Source organism: Temnothorax nylanderi, unplaced genomic scaffold (assembly GCF_030848795.1).
Source record: "Temnothorax nylanderi isolate EJ_2023f unplaced genomic scaffold, tnyl_v1.0 TNYL_tig0899_pilon, whole genome shotgun sequence".
Lineage (NCBI taxonomy): Eukaryota > Metazoa > Arthropoda > Insecta > Hymenoptera > Formicidae > Temnothorax > Temnothorax nylanderi.
This window is the reverse complement of record NW_027249961.1, coordinates 32092-53161: the sequence shown is the minus strand read 5'-3', so window position 1 is coordinate 53161 and position 21070 is coordinate 32092. Positions and strand designations below refer to the sequence as shown.

Sequence of the window (21070 nt, the reverse complement as noted above, 5' to 3'; positions counted from 1 at the left end):
ATCCCCGATTATAAATTTTTTATCTGGAAACATAATTTCTCTATGTCATTAGCTGAATGTACAATGCAGTTTTCTCAGAACTCTTGCATCATGGAGAGAACCGGGCTGACCACAGTATATGTTAGTAAAAATTTCATACGCATCTACGACTGCTTGTAGGTTACAGAGAAGTATTTTTTCCGGTTACAATAATCTTTGCATTCTCTACATTAGGTTTTTTCTATCCTAATGTGAGTGCAGTCAATAGCTCCTATTACATTTGGAATGCCTCTTTTGGAATAAAACTGATGAGAAACATATGCGACATGTCCTTCGGGCCATTGATAACGTTATCTAATTTTGTTAAGATCCAAGCTGTACTCGGCGAATTACACGAAAGACTGAAGAAATTGAAACATCAAATCTATCTGATATAGTTCGTAGAGGTTCTGTATTCGCCAAGTGCCACAAAAATATAACAAAACTGAGTTTTGCTCCATTGGTTTCACTCCAAACGAATGTAAGGTATAGATCCACTTTCATGCAATTCATCTGGAATATGTAAGAACTATAGGTTTCAAAAATTCAAAATAATTATAAAATGGTCAAACACAAAGATTATTCATTTTTTAAATGCTGAACATTACCTATTAATCGAATTGCTGTGATACGCTTGATTCGTAAGTGCTCCTTAAATTCTAAGTCTGTCCAGCTATCCACAATATCAAGATAATGTTCAACTCGATTTCTCTTATGTCCACTCAATAAATATTTCATTAGAGGAAATATCAATAAAAAATTATCGTTTTCTTCACTGCTTGAAGATATATTACTGGCTGAAAGACTAGTATTGTTCCAGTCTATATCACTGGTACTTGAGTCCTCTGTACTTGTACTGTGTGCTGTACTCTCCATTAGAAGACTGATGCTACTTTTTCTTTCATATTCATCTATAAATTATTTATTTATTAATAAAACTAATTATTTGTTAATAAGGTAAAACTGCAAACATATACTATACTTAATTATTTACATTCTCAAAACAGTGTATTACAGTACAAATTTATTTCATTTTATTTCTTATTTACATAATTTGATCATTTTTTATATATCAGTCTCTTCTATATCTGATAAATAAGTTAATAATTCATAAGATGTTAAAAAATACTAACTTTTACAGCGATAGTATTTTCTGGCATTTAGAAAACCCGTTTGATTATTAATGACGGAAACACGTTGCGATTGCGATGGGTTCTTGTCGACGGTATCGGAGTTGCCGAGCGACTCGATCAATTTAAGAATAATGACGCCGCGGCGGAATGACGTCTCTGACTAGTGCAGCGCCGTATTTTATTGGAGTCACAGCGCGCACGTTGGCTTTCCATTCGAGCAGTAATTCTGTTGACGGAATGCGTCATAATACGAGAATATCACGTAAGTGTGTACTTCATTACAGGGCGATCAAGTTACAATAGCGTTGCATTGTCCGTTGACGGCCGCGCAAAGAGCGCGTCCGTCCGAAATAATCGGTTGTCTCGAGGCCGGCTAGTTCCGGCCCGACGGAGTTTAGAATTAATCGCGCGCACTCGACGGATCCCGCACCGCCGCGACATGCAGTGGTAATACCACACGACGAATCCCTCGGAGCAGCAACCGCCTGTCCGCCGAACTTGTTGATCAGTAACTCTAGGCAGTGCGCGAATCCCTGATATATGGCGCAATGTACGACAGAAAAAGGATTACCTGGAAATAATTAAAAAAAAATAATCAGCTTGACATACGTATTTACGCATTGTTATAATCATTTTTGAAGTGTAAGTAAACTACATGCCTCCAAAGACGTGTCACACGTTATTTCAAAAGATACTTCACGCAAGTCGAGTTGCCGTTGTAAAAATTCAATGTATGCACCGGTAGCTTTATGTCCTTCAAATAGCCCAGTAAAATCGGCTTTAAAGAGGCGGCTATAAGCATACAATCTACAACCACGACCGACATGTAGAACATTCCATACTAGGGCAAAAAATTCTGTACGAACGTAACTTCTTACCTGCCACAAGCAGCTGCTAAATGTAACGGCGTTTTAACCGTTACATCTTGCACTAGACAAACAAAGTTATATTTCTTTATTACGTATATAACTCATAAGAGTTATTTAAAATGTAATATAACACACACGTAACTCGAAATACATAACATAAATTTGACAACCGTTAACTGTCAGCAATATGAGAAATGTTATGTTCTGATATATAAAATCTATACAGTAGATTATGTAATGTAAAAGTGACTTCTTTTCCATTCTGGCTGAAATAAAAAGCTAAATGGTTTCATACAAGACAACACTGTGAAGACTGTGATAGCACTGTGTATGACTATATTCTTATCGTAATATATCTATATCTATCTCAGCGAGTTAGGCTGCGGTCCACTTGACGCTACAAATGCTTCGAAGCATTCCTCTTCTCTTTTCTTTCAATGAAGAAAGAAAGAGAAGAAGGACGCTCCAAAGAATTTGTAGCGTCAAGTGGACCGCAGCCTTAGAAGGAGAAGGGAGTATACCCGGGTGACGAGTGACGAGTGAGCGCGACGGCTGCGCGTCGCGGCCTGTTATTGGTCGCTTGAGTTAAGGATAGGCGCCGTGGCGCTTTGCGCAGGAAGAAGCGCACTGCTACCGATAGACCGATACCGGCATGGCAGTCTTTGTCCGCAATGCCCGCTGCCCGCTCGTGTTGCATACCTTGTGTGTCATTTGGTTAGGTCGTTAATCGCTCGTGTCGTTTAATTTCGGTAATCGCTCGTGTTGTAGTGTGCGCATTTGTCAATATCAGGCACATCAAGGTGCAGAGAAAATTATTCGCAGTTGAAAATTCTTGCAGGTAAGTAAATTTATATAGATTCTTTTATCGATATCGTTTAAATATCTCAATGCCTTTCATATCTTGTTTTTGATTATTGATTTTAGTTGTGGCCACGATCGTATACGCACGACCCGTGTCTCGTGGTTGTGGCATATCCCTCACAGAGAAATATACATTACCTAACCTGTTGGAATATCGATTTATTCTCTATTTAAAAAGGTGGATGAAATCATATTTAATAATTGAATACTTCTCAGTAAAAAGGTAAGGGTTATTTACTTTTTTACTTCTACTTTCAACTTTTATATCTCTTTTTGTCTCTGTACATTCCACGTACCCCATCACCGACTACATTTTCGGAAAGAACAACTCGTTTTACCCCTAAATACCATTGCGGTTTAAAATTTTATTAATTAATTAATATTTACATTAAATTTGTCTATATTTTTTAAATTATTATTAATGTATTATTAATATTTTACACTATATTATACTGGACACTTTCTAAATCATCTTTACATATGTTTCCTAAATATATTTTGTAACGTGTTTTACAACTTGTAATTTCACGGAGATTAGATGTTGCAAATGTACTTATTCGTACTATATGTGTGCTGCTATATAGTAAAAAATCATGTCAATTAGTTTTCCAAGTTCACTGAAATGTATCTTTTATTATAAAATTAGTTGTGAATTGATTTGTTTTTTGTATATTGTTTTGATGTTGTAATTTGTATGTAATGGGCATAAATAATATATTTCAGAGTGTGCTTCTGTAAAATATTGATAAGTACGTCATATATGTATATAATATACATATAATATATATATATATATATATATATATATATATTTGCTCATTGTTTCAAAAATAGTTAGGTTTATGAATAATTATGTCACGTAAAGATTTCTCTGATTTATCTCAACGTCAAAAACGAAGAATTATATTGCACAATAGTAACGTCCAAAATATGAAAAAAAAAAACCGTACAGAGGAAAGAGATCGTACAAATATTAATAACTGTAATTTAGATATTGACAATGCAAGTATTAATAATTGTAATTTGGATATAAGTTCCAATTTTAATGAAGATGAATCAGATTCTACGAATAATGATTTACACAGTTTATTATCAGAAGACACTTTTAATGAAGATGAATCAGATTCTACGAATAGTGATAGTTTATCATTAGAAGACACTTTAAATATTGACAATTCTATAGAAGATGATTTAAGATTTTGGGTAGCTGAACACAATATTAGTCAGAGTGCCGTAAATGGTATATTAAAAATTTTATTAAAAAGAAATTTAAGCGTTCCAGTTGATTGTAGGACATTAATGAAAACACCACGTAATACATTTTCACAAATAATAAAAATGAATGACGGAAAATATATTCACTTTGGACTAGCAGAAGGTTTGAGACATTCGATTAAAATATATTTCCAAACATTGTATCCAGCGGAGCTGAAAGTAAATATTAATATCGATGGTTTACCTATATCGAAAAGTTCAAGTAGTCAATTTTGGCCGATCTTAGGTGCTATAGTTGCAGATTTTTTATACTAAACCATTCATTATAGGCATTTATCATGGTAATACGAAACCAAAAGATGTCGATGTTTTCTAAAACCATTTGTAGAAGAAGCAAAACCCATTCTTGATACCGGTTTGAATATTAATGAAGTGATTATTCGTATTAAATTAAATGCTATAATATGTGATGCTCCAGCAAAGTCATTAATTTGTGGTATTAAAGGTCACACAGGTTATTTTAGCTGCACTAAGTGTATACAAGAAGGTGAATTTATCCACAATAAAGTCGTATTTTTAGAACAAAATTCAACCTTGAGAACGGATCAGTCATTTCGAAGTAGACAGCATGAGGAACATCACGCTGAAAAATATTTAACTCGACCAACCATTATAGAGACTTTAGACATTGGAATGGTTTCAGGCGTTCCCTTAGACTGTATGCATCTTATTTTTCTTGGTGTAGGTAAAACAATACTTCGAATTTGGATTAAAGGTGCAATAAATATACGATTGACTGCCGTTTTATTAGATAAAGCTCAAAAACGTAACAGCAAATTAAAAATGTTTATACCCATAGAATTTGCACGTCGTCCAAGGCATTTGCTGGATCTAGATCGGTGGAAAGCGACAGAATATAAACTTTTTGTACTGTATACAGGAATAATTATAACAAAAAATGTGCTATCTACCAAGCTGTACATACACTTAACCTGTCTATGCGTTGCTGTAAGAATTGTATCGGATAAACAATATAAGCATTTGCTTGATTACGCGCAATCTCTTTTTGAATATTTTGTTAGAAAATTCCGCGAGTATTACGGAGATCAATATTTATCACACAATGTGCACAATTTACTACATATATGTGAGGATGTTAAACGGTTTGGAACAATCGATTCTTATTCTGCTTTTAAATTTGAAAACTACTTGTATACAATAAAAAAATCGTTAAAAGTTAGTAGCAAACCTCTAGAACAAATAGCTAATAGAAATATAGAAAGAGAAACATTGAAAAAAGTTTTTCAAATCCTCCAAAAGATTATCCAATAATTCATTATAATAAAAATAAGACGAGAGTGAATAGGGTAGAATTTGATGGATTTATCTTATCGTCCAAAAATTGCAATAACTGTTGTATTCTGACAAACGGTACAATTGCTACAGTAAATAATATTTATTTACAAAATAATATTCTATACTTTAGAGTAAAGCAACATCTCTCTATTAAACCATTTTTTATTTCTCCATGTGATTCAACGCTGGTAGGAATTTATGAGTTATCTGGTAGTCAAGCAGATTTGCCATATGCAATTGTTACAGCTGACGAAATTTCACGTAAATGTTTAAAAGCAGATAATGTTATGTCTTCTGATGATAATTCAAGTATAGTTATTAGCTTATTGCATTAAATCTATAACGATAGCAAATAAAACGTACGTCTATGTGTGTTGATTACATTAATATAATGTATTTCTTATTGTACTATTTATACTCTTTGTGTTATTTATTATATAAATATATATACATATATGATTGTACTGAAGATATCACACTGTGAGACGAAATGAGCTTTCCGTATGCGGTTGTACAATTTCCCAAAGAAGGGACGTACTCGGAAATTCCGACTTCGTGGCTTACAAAAGATTGTACTCAATGTAGATGGCCAACAACTAAGAATGCTACCTTCTTTATAAAAAAAAACAGTCCACCAGAGGCTGATTGGTTACTTTTTGATGTTAAAGTAGAATGTTACTGTGGTAAGTATGTTTAATATTATAGTGGCAATTATTTTAAATATAAATTATGCAATATTAATACAGAATTTTATATTTACAGAGACTTTAGAAAAGGCACGGAAAAAAGCAGAAGATAGTAATTATGCAACTTCCTGTGATGAAATCAGAGGGCGCGGGAAAAGAATTGTACACGAAAAACACTTTCATGATACATATGATGCTTCCGATGACAATACGGATGACGATTCGGGTAATTTAATTTTACAAAATTATATTTTGTTTCTATTGTATTAGAAATTAGAGCTGGTGATTTGCTTTGAAAGTATCAATATTCGAACTTCGAAATAATTCGAAGCTTCGAAGTTAACTTCGAATCTTCGAAATTTAATAAGGTGTCTTCGAAAGTTCTCCTTTTAAAAATAAAATTTTTATATTTATTTGAATATTGTATCAACGATTTAGTGTGAAACACACTGTTCACATTCTACTAACTTTTATCACATTTTATAGATTTACCTCCGCAATTATCTAAGACTCCACATGAAAAATTAAAAATAAATAAAAATCGGGATTCATCCGGAAAAGAATCTTTGTGTGATAAACAATTCTCGCATGAAAAGCAATCCTCATATGAAAAAGTCTCACCAACTGCCGCTAAAGAAAACTTTACACCAAACCGTTCACTGTCTGGTAAATCACAAAGACAAATAGTTGATCCACTAAAAAAAGTTCACGCTCCACACAAGAAGTTAAAAATAGATAAAAATCGGGATTCATCCGGAAAAGAATCTTTGTGTGATAAACAATTCTCAAATAAAAAGCAATCTTCATATGAAAAAGTCTCACCAACTGCCGCCAAAGAAAACTTTACACCAAACCGTTCACTGTCTCGTAAATCACAAAGACAAATAGTTGATCCACCACAAGATTCACTTCAGCTTGATGATTCTAATGAATCGGATTCTAATGAAGTTGAACCTGAACAAATTAATAAAAAAAGTAAGAATCCAAAATTATTTTTTTTAAACTATTAAGAATCTTGTTTTACCTTTATTATGTTATTATATACAAGTTATAAGTATTTAACGTTTTAACTTACTCTGGGCTTTTTCAGCAAGAAACAGTTGATACAGTGTAACATAGTGAGTCTTTTCATCTTTGTTATCTGTCATTAAACAAAGGTGAAATGATTCTCTGTTACACTGTGTCATCTGTGTCTCTTGCTGGAAAATGCCTTGTGCGTCTTGATCAAGAGCAATATGGTAATAGCAAATTTATATTTTGTATTAATTTATTTTGTTTCAGAGAAACTGGTTAATATTTGTGTAGAGACGTTAGAGTACGTAAGAAGCATCGACAAAAGACTGAATGCTTTAGAAAGAGGCAATATTAATGTGGAAAATGAGCCTATATTCGATGACATACTTCCGATTAATTCCATACAGAACCTTAAAAAATTTGAGGAAAGCATGGAAACTGCTGAAACAAGATCGAATTTTGTAAGTTAATTTTTAAATATAAATAATATAAATAATATTATATACTGTTTTCACTAGGATATATTTAAATATGTAGCATTCGGCGTTAATTAACTTGTTGACATACATTTAATTTATTATTTATCTAATTACGTATAATTAAATGTATTTATGGTTTAATTAAATTATACGCTTTTAAGGTCGAATTTATGAAAAAAATCGGAGGAAAAAGCACCAAAAATATAGTGCAACGGTGTATGAGCCGTTTGTTTACAAATAATTTTGGCATAGCCTGTTCTTGGTATGGTCGCAGGAATAATTATCGCATGTGCGATTTGAAATGTATCTGCATCTTAAAAAGTGAGCTATTTTAACCAGTTGCATATTTTTATTCTTTGTCTAAATTGGTAAGAATTTTATTTGTAATATTAACTATACTATTTATTATTTTATTAGGTGTGTTAAGAGCCAAGGGTATTGACGAATGCGACTTCGAGACTACAGCAAGCGAATGGTTCCGTCTTAGCAAGCTGCGATATGGTCGGGAAAATAAAAAGATATTACCTGATGACGAGCCTGATGCACACAACACGGTCGAGACATAATCTACTACGTGACTGCTTGTTGGTACTTCATTGATATAACGTCATAACCAAAAATTTAAAAAAACTTTTTGTTTTAAGTTACAAAATAAGGTGCAATTAGTAGCTTTATTTATTTTAATGAACGTATTGTTAGAAAAATATATATACAGTATATATATTTTCATTTTCATACATTTTTGTAATTTTGTCACAAAGTTTATAAGACTTATAGTTTCCCATTTGTATTCCAATCGATATAACAAAAAGTATATACGTTAGTCTAAGTTTAAATAAAATAATATATTTATAAGAAATGTTATATATGCAGTCAACTATGGATAATTAAGTTTTTTCATTATATGAGGAATTATATTCCGATGAGACTGTGTTCCGATGAGACAAACTGACATACTTGTGATATAATACCTTGTCATAATTATGTTTTATATGTGTGGAAAATATATGAAATATAATAAGTACTATTTAAATATTTACTATATTTATATGTTAGTGCCAAAGTTATATATATTAAGATGTAACTACAAATAAATATTTTCATATCACTTATTAATATTGTTTACTAAAATATGTAATGTATAAATTAATGTAAACATCTTAAAAGTTTAAGATACATAATAAGTTAATTGTTTTAAAAATTGACTGGTTATTTGCAAAATATAATTATCAAATGCAAGTATTAAATCAATGAGTATATAAAAATAATGAGCAATAATAAAGTTAATAATACTGTAATATAATAATAAAAAAATATATATTTACTTACAGTTCTTATGTATAAAAATAAACATATTATTCTATCTACTTATATTTTAATTTCAAATGCTATAAATATTTGTTGTAGATAAAGATTCTTATCCGCAACAAATATTTATACCATTTTGAATTAAAATATAAGTAGATAGAATAATATCCATTTTTATACCCATGTATATTGCATTATATAAACATAACATATACACTAATGTTATATTACGTCACATATAGAAGTAAGTAACATAGACGTCTATGTTACATTGCAATAATATATCATTTGAAATATATTTGATATGTAAATGATACATTCAAAGTTGCTGACATAGAGCCGTACCAGTACGTAACATTTACCCATACAAGTAATATTACATGCAACATCGCGTAATATTACATATATATCTATGTTACATATTGTGGTTTGCTGGGCATGAGGCTGTTTGGAGTAAAAAAATGCCCTCGGGGCACGTTGTCACGAATTTTAATGTCATAGGTGCAATTGGGATATGGTGCGCTCCTACAAACAGAAAACTGCGAGAGCCGCAGTAGTCGATCTAGAAGTAATTCGTCTTGCTGTTAACGATCAATAAGTTGCGCATTCGAGTGGAATTCTTGTATTTAGATTAAGACGAAAACTTCGTGCTTTTTGTACTTTTTTGAAATAAAATAAATGTTTCTGTGAAGGATTTTACTTTTTTACATTGCAGCGCACTATAATATATTGATATTTACGTTAAATACAGTTTGGATAACATTTTGCATGCAATTACATTTGATGTGACAACGTGCCCCGGTCACGGGGCACGTTGTCACAAGCGACCTGTCGTTATTTATTGTTATGTAACAACTGTAGAGTAACAATCACACAAAATTCGATACTGTCCAATTGAAGCTGAGGGTTCACTCGAAATTTTGGCATATCACAGTACTCTCAAATATTGAATGTAAAAAATACAAAAAATATTGAAAAAAATGTGTGACAACGTGCCCCGGTGTGAATATGTGAATATGCTACGTTTCTTATACATACATGAAAACATAATTGCTAAATAAACATTTAATAAAACTATTATATTGTTATTTACTTCATACTTACCAAATCAAGTTTTATTTAATATGTATAATCTATTGTAACTGTAAATAAATTTATTATTTACTGTATAATTAAATGCTGGTACATTCAAGAAATTTGTAATTCTGACCTGGATTTATATCCTGTCTAAACTACACATGTATGTTTAAATTGATGTTTTACCTAGTTATTGCACCAATAATGTTTAAATAAATCGTAGCTTTAGTTTTTAACGCAGGAAAAGAAAATTTAACGTTTAAGCGCTAACCAATGTTGATGCATTTTTCTGAAGAAATACTTACAGATTGATTTTGTTGCATATTCGAAATCTAAAATCCGAGCATGCTAGAAGCACTTTCATTATCTTCAATGTGTCAGGTATTTTAAAAGAACACTAAATTTATCTTTAAAAATAGGCAAAATTCAAGCAGCTGTAACTTTGTTAAAAATGAACAAAATTTAAATTTAAAAAAAGGATTTTAAAGCTTGAAATCTCTACTTTTGAAAGTTTTTATCGTGGATTGAATAAGAAATGAGCATTTTGACTTTGATTGCTCATAACTTCCTTAAAAAACATCGTATTACAATTCAAAAAACAGATTCTTAAAGCTGAAACTTTGCTTTATTGAACGGTATAATTGCCAAATTTTTTAAAATAACAAATAGACATGATACAAATGGATGAAAATAATGTAAATTATTTTTAAATGCAGAGTACTTAAAAGTACAAAAAAACATAAAGAATAAATTTGTTTTATTTGTATCATGTCTACATGTTATTTAAAAAAATCTATTTTCTTAGAAATAATAGTCTGTAACACCTTTAGCTTTACAATCTGTACATACTGTTTGTAAGATATACTCTTTATAAGACTAGTTAGAAGAGGATGCGTAACACTACAAAATGCATGATATCAGTACAAAATTACCTTTTTCAAAAAAGGTAAAAAAAGGGCGCCAAGTACACGCGTGGTTGTTACCTCTGAAAAAAACCAAGTGGTAGTATCATTAATTTTATCTCACAAAATTGTCTCACAAAAATTGTCTCACAAAATTGTCTCACAAAATTGTCTCACAAAAATTGTCTCACAAAATTGTCTCACAAAAATTGTCTCACAAAATTATTAAATTACAAAATTGTTACTTTATTCAATCCAAGTGATATCTATCTTAACAAAATTATTAAAAACAGAAGTCGTTTTGTTCGACCCAACTGGCCTAATAATTAATATATTTAAACTCACAACGTTTCGAAAAATTATCTCACAAAATTGTCTCACAAAAATTGTCTCACAAAATTGTCTCACAAAAATTGTCTCACAAAATTATTAAATTACAAAATTGTTACTTTATTCAATCCAAGTGATATCTATCTCGAAAAAACCTAAATAACAAGTGGTATCTATTTAAAAAAAAATATGTGAAATCTTTTAATACTGCGCCAATTACAAAGAGAGAATATATATATATATATATATATACCTTATAACAAAATTATTATTATATCACGAAATTGCGTTACCAAACTCAATCCAAGTGATATATATATTTCAAAAAAATATATGAAATCTTTAAATTACGCCAACTACAAAGAGAATATATATATTGCTTTGAAAAATAATTGTAGTGCAACTACTCTTAAAAAATAAAACAAAATTGTGTTACCTAACTCAACCCAAGTGGTATGTATCTTTGTATTCCTGAGGATCTTTCTATCAACCCAAGTGGTAGTAGTTTTAATTCTCCTTGATAAAATTATAATATTACAAAGAATCATTTAATCATTTTAATCACAAAGAATTAAAGAGGTAACATTATAAAATAAAAATATTTAATTAAAATAAAATAAATAAATTTTTCTTGTAAAAAACTTGGCGCTGCTTTTTTAAGGTTAATCCAGACAAACTTGCATAGGTGCATAAGCATATGCATAAAGAGATGGATTGGTCTATTTCCTTTTGCACATATATCTGAACCAATAAATTTCTTACGCTTATATGTTTATGCGCGATGCAAATTTGTCTGGATAGACTTTAAAAAAGCAGCGCCAAGTTTTTTACAAGAAAAATTTATTTATTTTATTTTAATTAAATATTTTTATTTTATAATGTTACCTCTTTAATTCTTTGTGATTAAAATGATTAAATGATTCTTTGTAATATTATAATTTTATCAAGGAGAATTGAAACTACTACCACTTGGGTTGATAGAAAGATCCTCAGGAATACAAAGATACATACCACTTGGGTTGAGTTAGGTAACACAATTTTGTTTTATTTTTTAAGAGTAGTTGCACTACAATTATTTTTCAAAGCAATATATATATTCTCTTTGTAGTTGGCGTAATTTAAAGATTTCATATATTTTTTTGAAATATATATATCACTTGGATTGAGTTTGGTAACGCAATTTCGTGATATAATAATAATTTTGTTATAAGGTATATATATATATATATATTCTCTCTTTGTAATTGGCGCAGTATTAAAAGATTTCACATATTTTTTTTTAAATAGATACCACTTGTTATTTAGGTTTTTTCGAGATAGATATCACTTGGATTGAATAAAGTAACAATTTTGTAATTTAATAATTTTGTGAGACAATTTTGTGAGACAATTTTGTGAGACAATTTTTGTGAGACAATTTTGTGAGATAATTTTTCGAAACGTTGTAAGTTTAAATATATTAATTATTAGGCCAGTTGGGTCGAACAAAAACGACTTCTGTTTTTAATAATTTTGTTAAGATAGATATCACTTGGATTGAATAAAGTAACAATTTTGTAATTTAATAATTTTGTGAGACAATTTTTGTGAGACAATTTTGTGAGACAATTTTTGTGAGACAATTTTGTGAGACAATTTTGTGAGACAATTTTTGTGAGACAATTTTGTGAGATTTATTACTACAATAGCTATTGTTACCGGTGAAAAGCTTAGTAATTCCAATATTACAAAACACTTCCGTCTACCGTCGAACGTTGTCCCGAAGCACTATGCCATACGGATAACTGAATTTATCGAACAATATGATTCTAAAATGGCACAGCCGTCAAATGTAAAACAAGAATACGGCAATTTTCTTCTTTATGGAGAATCCAATATAACCATCGATATCAGGCAGCCTACCCAAAGTTTACAAGTGTACGCAATAAATATAAGTATAGGATATAATACGAAGGCAACGTTAATTAAAAACAATACAAATTATAAGAGTTATACATCAGATTATTATATCGCTGAGAAAGACGTTATAAACATTTATTTCTCCGATGTATTACACCCCGGGCATTACATCCTAACATTGGAATTTGAACCTCAAAGTACGGATGACAACACAGAAAACTTCTTTGGAAGTTCTTACATAAACAAAGAAAAGAGTATAATGTAAGTAAATATCGATAATATACATATAATACATATAGCTAACATATGTATACATCCACTCAGCGCTGTTTACTACTGAACTGTGCCATCCATATCTAAACAGTGTACCAAAATGGTCCGCGTCATAGAAAAGGATAGAGCGCATGTGCGGCCCAATCTCTGACTCTTTTTAACCAATATTACAATGTTGGATGGAAAAAGATAGATATCATTTTCACGTGGTATGCGCAGTCCAGTAGTATATGTCGATGACCGGCCGTACGTCAGTGAGCAGCGCACCAGCTAGTATGAGCGCACACTCCAGGCACGCGGCTCACTGACATACGCTCGGCTATAAAAGACAGTACTGGTTGGATTGACTTTACTCAATAATAACTATTTTACTAAGCATTATATAGAAAAAAATGGCTCAGCACTTTTCAACTCAATTTTTGATAAAGAATATTGCTGTGTAATTAGTGAGCACGAGAATTTGATAACACCTTGTATATATCTATATATAATATCTATAATGTAATCATTCCTTAATGTTTTACACATAATAATTTCCATTTTATTAACATACAGAAATACTTATAATCAATTCCGTATACGCTATATTCAAAATAATTAATTAATTGCACGTTGAGGCTATTTGTACAAAACTATATTTTTAATTTTTGTGTATAATAATACCATTTAAATCTTTATCTCATACTTTAATTATATATGTATTATTATATAACTTTATTCAAGACAATTATAAAAAGTATTAAATTGTGGAAAGTTTTTGCTATCACCACACATTCAAGTGGATGGAACCCGACGATTGTTTCCTTGTTGGGATGAACCACACTTCAAGACCACGTTTGCAATTTCCGTAAAGCATTATTGCAATCTTACGGCCTTATCCAACATGCCGATAGAAAGCAAAAATATGGACGATGATGACTTTATGTGGACACACTTCCAAACTACTCCTCCAATGTCGATTTATCAAGTTTCGGTTGTTGTGACAAACTTTTCTCATATTCATATTAACGAAAATATCAAGTTATGGTGCGAGAATTGCTCAAGATTGCAGTCACTAAAATACGCCGAGCAAGTTATAAAAAATATCACGGTGCATTTGGAATCTGAATTTGATGGAATAAAGATTCCAAAAATGGATCATGTTGCAATTCCGAATTTTTCGCACGACGGCACGTCGAAATGGGGACTCATCTTTCACAGGTAATACATAATTCCAGATATAAAACAACCAATTGAATAAAACAATTATTAATATCATTTGAATTTACAGTATCTAAGTATACGAATTTTATACATAACTTTAAATTAATTAAAAAAGATAAACTAATAAAGTAATTAATATTATCATATATATAATATTAATTGATCTTAAACCTTCTAAAAAACAAGCCTTCTAACAATCTTAGAATACAAATTTTATTATATTTTAAAAATTAGTTTAAATAGTAGATATTTAGCGATATATTACACATTTAATGACAAAATATTTATGTAAAAAATAAAAATAACTGCAGAGTCATAATTTAATATTTCAAAATTGTACGCAATTTAATCTTTTTTCAAATGTTTTATACAGTTTACCAAATGATATCGACGTGTATAAATTAAATTACAACACTTTACTTTAAATAAAAAAATTATTTTGTAAGCAAAAGTGTTTATAATAATTATCAGGGAAGAAGACATTATCTATGATGAAAAATTAGACACAGTTATGCGTAAAATAAAAATCGCACATTCCATAGCACCTAAAATATCATATCAATGGCTTGGTAATGCAATCACTCCATCTTCGTGGACAGATTTTTGGTTACACGATGGTCTTGCTGTATTATTCGGAGAAGAAGCTATCGCTAAGGTAATTTTATATTTTCCAACATCGCACAAATGTATATTGTGTCAAAAATATATTTGAAAGTTATCCAAGTTGTTCCCATTCCGTAAGCCCAGAATAACGATGGATTATGTTAAAAACTTCTAGAAAAAATTTATAATACAATAAAAAATTTAGTTAAAAAGTTTATGTACGTTAAACGTGGAATAATATCAAAAGTCAAGTAAAAATTTTTGTTATCTATAATTTTGACAATATCTAATTTTCCAATTTTGTAATATCTTATTTTAATAATTTAATTTGTTATTACTTTTTTTATTAATTTAGAAAATAACAAAACCTTTATAACGAATAAGCATAGCAGCATTTAACCAGAGTGTAAACATGTCCAATCCAGTATTCATATAATTACTAAACTTTACTTTTAGGTCTTTAATAATTCTGAGATAATGGACTTATTCATAGTTCAGACGTAATACCATTGTCTTCATTTAGATCCTCATTTTGATATGAATCCTCCAGGAATTAACAGCCTGTCGGAGATGGATTCGATTTTTAGATCTGTTCATTACATGAAAGGTAAGAAATGTAAGAATCGGTGAATAATTAAAAAATTGCAGACAGCTTTTGTAAAAATAGATATCATTAAAAAAAGAATGTAAAAAAGCGTGTAATTTAAATTATTTAAAACATTAAATTTAATTATAATATGCAATTATAATATACTACTATGATTATAGTAATCATTGTCTTGCGAATGCTGCAGAACGAAATTACCGATGAAGTGTTTCGAGAAGGTGTCCGTACATTGCTACGCAATTAGTGAGTAATACAAACAAATATAGCTAAATACTGCAAATACAGTAAAACTGCCACATCTCCTTGAAAACATATATCTTTATTATAATTATATTTATACTTCGGATGTAGCAACAAACCAATATAAAATTCAATATTATCTCATGATTTCTAGTCATACATGGTAGAAATCTTTGATGGGGTTCTTCAACATGTGAGATACGAAGAAAATCCTGATGATGACGATATCACAAAGATGCTAAGGCTAGATGCCACGAAATGGGCATGTACCGTCGGTCACGCGGAATGCAAGAGAAGCGCCGCCGTTAAATTAAGCGAACATTTCGCGGATCCCGATACTCACAAGTAACTCTTTTTATGATCATGATTATCTCATAATTTATATTTGTGCGTGTGTGTTGCGTATGCGCGCGCACGTTTTCATATGGATGTAATCGATTCCTTTTATTTCTTCGAGTCATCGAAATCAGACTCTTTATTGTTTTTTCTTAATTTCCATTCTTGTTTTAATACATAGAATAAATATGCGAAACAAGTAAAAATATATGTATATAATAACAAGAGACGTTATGGATGGATTCATCTTTCATTTATTTATTTATTCACTGTGTTCACACGTATAGTCTTATGATCATGTTGTCACGTCCGGGGTGAAATAGGGACGTCGGAGTGGGTTTGAGTGCACCGAAATGTGTAAACCGATGGGGATTCTTAAGCGGAACTCGCAGGTAAGTAGGAGTCTGTTATTTCAATTTTCGTTGGCGTTTCGTGTCGCGCTACACTCGCGGAGGATGAGTCGAATTTTCTGGGTTAATGATTCTACTCGAGTGATTCTAGGTTTCGGATATTGTTTGGCAGCCGGAGACGGTGGTCGCGATTCGGAGCCGTCTTGAACATTGGCGTGAGACTCGGATGTTACCGGGTGTGACGGAAAATCATTGAATATGCTGGGATCGAATTCACCGGCCGTATGATAGGCGCGCCGAAGCCTTTTCAGCTGGTGGGCCTGTCCGGAACGCCTCGAGCGCACCATTGGTGACGATCGACTTACCTTATGATTATTGCTTATTATTATTCTGATTCCGGTTAAAGTGTGTATGTCGCCCTTCTCCTTGCTTATATCCTACGAAATCCTGTGTGCTTATGTCCTTGTGGCCGTGTGTAAATGTGTGTGTAGTCCTTAGGGGTAACGGGTAATTAAATGCTCGATTTGTCGATATTCCCTAATCAAACTTTATTTTACAATAGCAGGAACGAGGAAAGATCAGCGGAAATCAGAGAACGCCCTGCGAGAGGCGCGCATCTAAGTAAGGACTTCGCGAGAACGCCCTGGGAGAGGCGCGCATCAGCTCGAGGATCTATCGAGAACGCCCTGAGGGAGGCGCGCATCGACTGGAAGAGTCGGGTTCAAAGTCAGGAGGTAAGTAGAATGAAATTATTGGCTAATACGTTGAAACCAATTTATTGTAAAACACACTTTGATTTCTTTTTACAGGTAGGATCGCGGTCACATCGACAACGGAGCGTGCTGCGAGTTCGATCGTAAGATACGTGTTCGCGGCTAAGTCCGATCGCAAGATACGTGTTCGCGGCTAAGTTCGATCACAGTTAACGCGCTCGCGGCTAAGTTCGATCACAAGAAACGCGCTCGCGACTAAGTTCGAAATCAGCTCACGTTGCTCTCAGATAATGTCGGAACCGAATGTGAATCCCGAAAAGTCGAAACAGAACAGAAGTATCCGGCCCGCGGGGCCTGTATTTATACCCCCAGTTCGGTGGGGTCCCGGGGTAAGGGACTATGGTCCACGCGGATACGTGAGAGCGTCACGCGAAAATCGCGTGATTTTCCGAGAGCGACGTGTGCCGGTACATTTGATGGATGTAGCACGCTTAATAAACGAACTAATCAAAATATATGCTGTTTAGTTATTTCCGCGTTCCTTCCATTATATTATTCTGCAACTATAGTGCGATACTTATAATATCTATATATATATATATATATATTTATACTTATGACCTATATTATAATACTTTAACTATAATGCGATACCTTATACTATCATTAATGTACCTTTTGTTTAATGATGTCGACCTTATCAACGGTATGTGCGCTCGCGAAACGAACAAGCGACAATATTACGCGCTGTTCGTTACATCATGTGGCAAATATAGAGTGACAGAACAGCGCACGACAGAAACTTAATTTTGCAAAATAAGATTTACCTAACAGAACGGAAAAAATACAAAACTTGATAAAATAAAACGTCGGTTATGCGTATGAAGTGCATGTACCTCTTTTCCATAGACCCATATGTATTTTAGAGTTCCACAATGGTGGCAAGATTGGACGTACTGCTTTGGTTTAGCGGTAGCTAATAAGACTGCTTGGGATAAAATGATGGAACTATATCAGCGAACATCTAATAACAAACTTTTGAAAAACTTGAATTGTGCTGAAAATCCTGATATCATTATCAGCAATTTGAATATTACAGCATCGAATACTACATTATTTAACCATGAGCAGCATGCATTGATCTTCAATTTAATTCTTGAAGCCCATGCACGCAACGATTTGGTCCTTGACTACATATTAGCAAATTTTAATAATATAATACCCAGGTAATACATTTCTCTTTACAAATATACATTCTATTTTTAAATAAATGTATCTTATACATAAATATGTCATTTTGTTTTTACAGATTATTTCTTACAAGTCTAACGATAAAAAAAATCATTTTGAATGTTTTCTCTAACGAACAAATTTCCAAGGTAAATTTTATAATACTAGATTCGTACTTATTGATTTTCTATTGATAATCCTTTAACTGTAGCGCGCTTAAATGAAACGTTCATCGTGCGTGGAATTATAGATTAATGCAATTTTACTGTATTGTAATTATATTGTAAGGAATGGCTGCATAAAAATAAATTTATACTACATATTAATGATAAACATCCTTTTTTCTAATTTATTTCAGGTGAAAAGATTCGCAGAAACTTATTTTCATCAAGATCCAAACTCTTTGTCAAACATTGTAAATCTGATAGAAAAGCGTAAAAATAATCTTAAAGAGTCCGTAGATATTTTTACGAAGCGATTTGGAAGAAATTAAACTTAAGTGACCAATTGATCTGATCAATCAAAAATATCAAATGTGATGCAAGACATATAATCATCTGCATAATTTTTCAAATAATATTATTTTTATCTATTATTACCGTTTTGTAAATAATATTTTATTTATTTTTAATTATTTCTAATATTTTTTAATATTTTTATAATATTTAGTATTTTATTAATAGTCTGGAAGCTATTGATAAAATTATCTATGACATATTACTGTTATGTAATTAACAGATAATTTATATAGTATTATAGATTTGATGTTGTTTAATATCCGTAAAATATATTTTATAAAAGCTCTAAACGTACTTTGGTTTATTACATTTGATATAAAGCGAATAAATTTTTTAAATTGAATATATAATGCTTTGTAGACATTAATTATTTAATAGTATTATTTGCTAATAGAATACTTGAATTTCAATATAAATTTTTATTATAATCGTTGATAGACTTTGAACGAAAGACATGAAATAATGGCGTTGCCTTGTAATAAGAAGCTTTATCTCTAAACAGTGGTTATTATTATCTATAGAATAAAAATTGTATTTCTGTTGAATCTTCAAAATTTAATATTGTTTATAACTTTTTTTTATTATCTTATACATTGCATATATTTTCGTCTATATTAAATAAATTAATTTTTCGGAATATGATGTATCATGTATGAATATTTTGTATCACTTTTTCAGTCACAATATTATGTATTTCTATCGTTGTTAAAGAACTTGACGAGGTATAATATATCATGAACACAGATTCTATATACGTATCAGATTCTTATTATTTTTCCCTGTGTATGCTTAACATTTATTTATTATAGTTAGCTGAAACTATTTTTATATTGTTAGTATAAATTAATACATATTCTGTTAACGTTGAAATATCGAAATAATCTGTTTCAAATCAAGCGCAAGAAATATGTTTACTTTTAAATAAGATTTTATATTATTTTTATGTATTATTATTATTTCTAAAAGTCTTTGAACAATTTTTAATTTTTTATGTTATTTCTAAATATTTTTGTAACATTTTGTATGTATTAACAATTTTAACTATTAGTACAATTTCGAATTCTTGTGATATATATGACACACAACTTGCTGCCATCTGATCGGTAGTAAAGTATGCATGTGCTTTATAATTTTTACACTACTATGTCTCTTTAAATATTTTTATAACTTTGAAGCGAAATATACTGAATTTAATATAAAATTGACAATTTATATAGTACAATTATAAACCCAATTATAAACAATTTATATAGTACAATTATATACCTTAGACTAAATTCAATTTCTCTTATTAATTTTATGTGAATTTCTGGAATCAAATGGCTATAATTTATACAATATAAATATATTTTTTCAAAAAATGTATTAAAGTTGTTTTAATTATATAAGCTTAACTTTTAATAAGCTCCTTATTTCCAGTCGTTTATAACTCCAAAAACTCTATGCATCTCGATGTTTGTTATCGAGAAGGAAAAATTCAAAATTTTGTAAGAGACATCTTCTATATCCACATGGTCTTACAGTATTTAATGATAAAATATCCTCACTGATTGACTGACTCATCAACGTCCGGCCCATACCCCTAAACCTAGAAACAAATTGAAATTGGGGGAGTATATTTTTTCTATGACGTAAGCACCCACTAAGAAGCGATTTTTAGAAATTCGACCTCTGTAAGGGAGTGAAAAGGGGTAAAATGTGTGTTAATTACCGTAGCGAAGCACGGTATCAAGCTAATGTATTATACAGGTATTATCTGACTGATTCAAAGAAGTGCAACTGACAAAAACGACTTCTCAATATTATAAACAAACACATATTTGTGATTTATGATCTTCCTGTAGATATCT

At 30.9% G+C, this 21070-nt stretch overlaps 2 protein-coding genes, 1 long non-coding RNA gene and 1 pseudogene across 5 annotated transcripts; 3 read left to right on the top strand and 1 right to left on the bottom strand.

The window, feature by feature from the left end:
- Positions 1-209: 209 nt before the first annotated feature.
- LOC139785849 (uncharacterized) lies at positions 210-1977 on the bottom strand (annotated as a pseudogene).
- Positions 1978-2654: 677 nt separating this feature from the next.
- LOC139785845 (uncharacterized) lies at positions 2655-8664 on the top strand. Of its 3 annotated transcripts, XM_071725013.1 has the most exons (9): positions 2656-2858; positions 2945-3104; positions 3605-3630; positions 5923-6135; positions 6215-6364; positions 6625-7113; positions 7420-7613; positions 7793-7952; positions 8049-8664. In XM_071725013.1, exons 4-9 carry the CDS (start codon positions 5943-5945, stop codon positions 8195-8197), a joined length of 1335 nt encoding a protein of 444 aa, XP_071581114.1. In that variant the 5' UTR covers positions 2656-2858; positions 2945-3104; positions 3605-3630; positions 5923-5942; the 3' UTR covers positions 8198-8664. The 3 variants fall into 3 exon arrangements, with proteins under 3 accessions (XP_071581116.1, XP_071581114.1, XP_071581115.1); XM_071725015.1 differs by lacking the exon at positions 6625-7113 and having other exon boundaries at positions 2655-2858; XM_071725014.1 differs by lacking the exon at positions 3605-3630.
- Positions 8665-16233: 7569 nt separating this feature from the next.
- On the top strand, positions 16234-18702 carry LOC139785848 (uncharacterized). Its single transcript, XM_071725022.1, has 3 exons — positions 16234-16418; positions 18000-18009; positions 18382-18702. Exons 1-3 carry the CDS (start codon positions 16234-16236, stop codon positions 18700-18702), a joined length of 516 nt encoding a protein of 171 aa, XP_071581123.1.
- Positions 16727-17987, top strand: LOC139785847 (uncharacterized). The gene is made up of 2 exons (XR_011722099.1): positions 16727-17493; positions 17569-17987. It is a non-coding gene; the product is annotated as an uncharacterized lncRNA (long non-coding RNA).
- Positions 18703-21070: the final 2368 nt, after the last annotated feature.

Coding starts and splice junctions, on each gene's coding strand:
- LOC139785848 (XM_071725022.1), top strand. CDS start 16,234: ATGGTAGAAATCTTTGATGGGGTTCTTCAACATGTGAGATACGAAGAA.
- LOC139785845 (XM_071725014.1), top strand. CDS start 5,943: ATGAGCTTTCCGTATGCGGTTGTACAATTTCCCAAAGAAGGGACGTAC. Junction 7,114..7,419: donor TGAACAAATTAATAAAAAAA/GTAAGAATCCAA, acceptor ATTTTGTTTCAG/AGAAACTGGTTAATATTTGT. Junction 7,614..7,792: donor CTGAAACAAGATCGAATTTT/GTAAGTTAATTT, acceptor TACGCTTTTAAG/GTCGAATTTATGAAAAAAAT.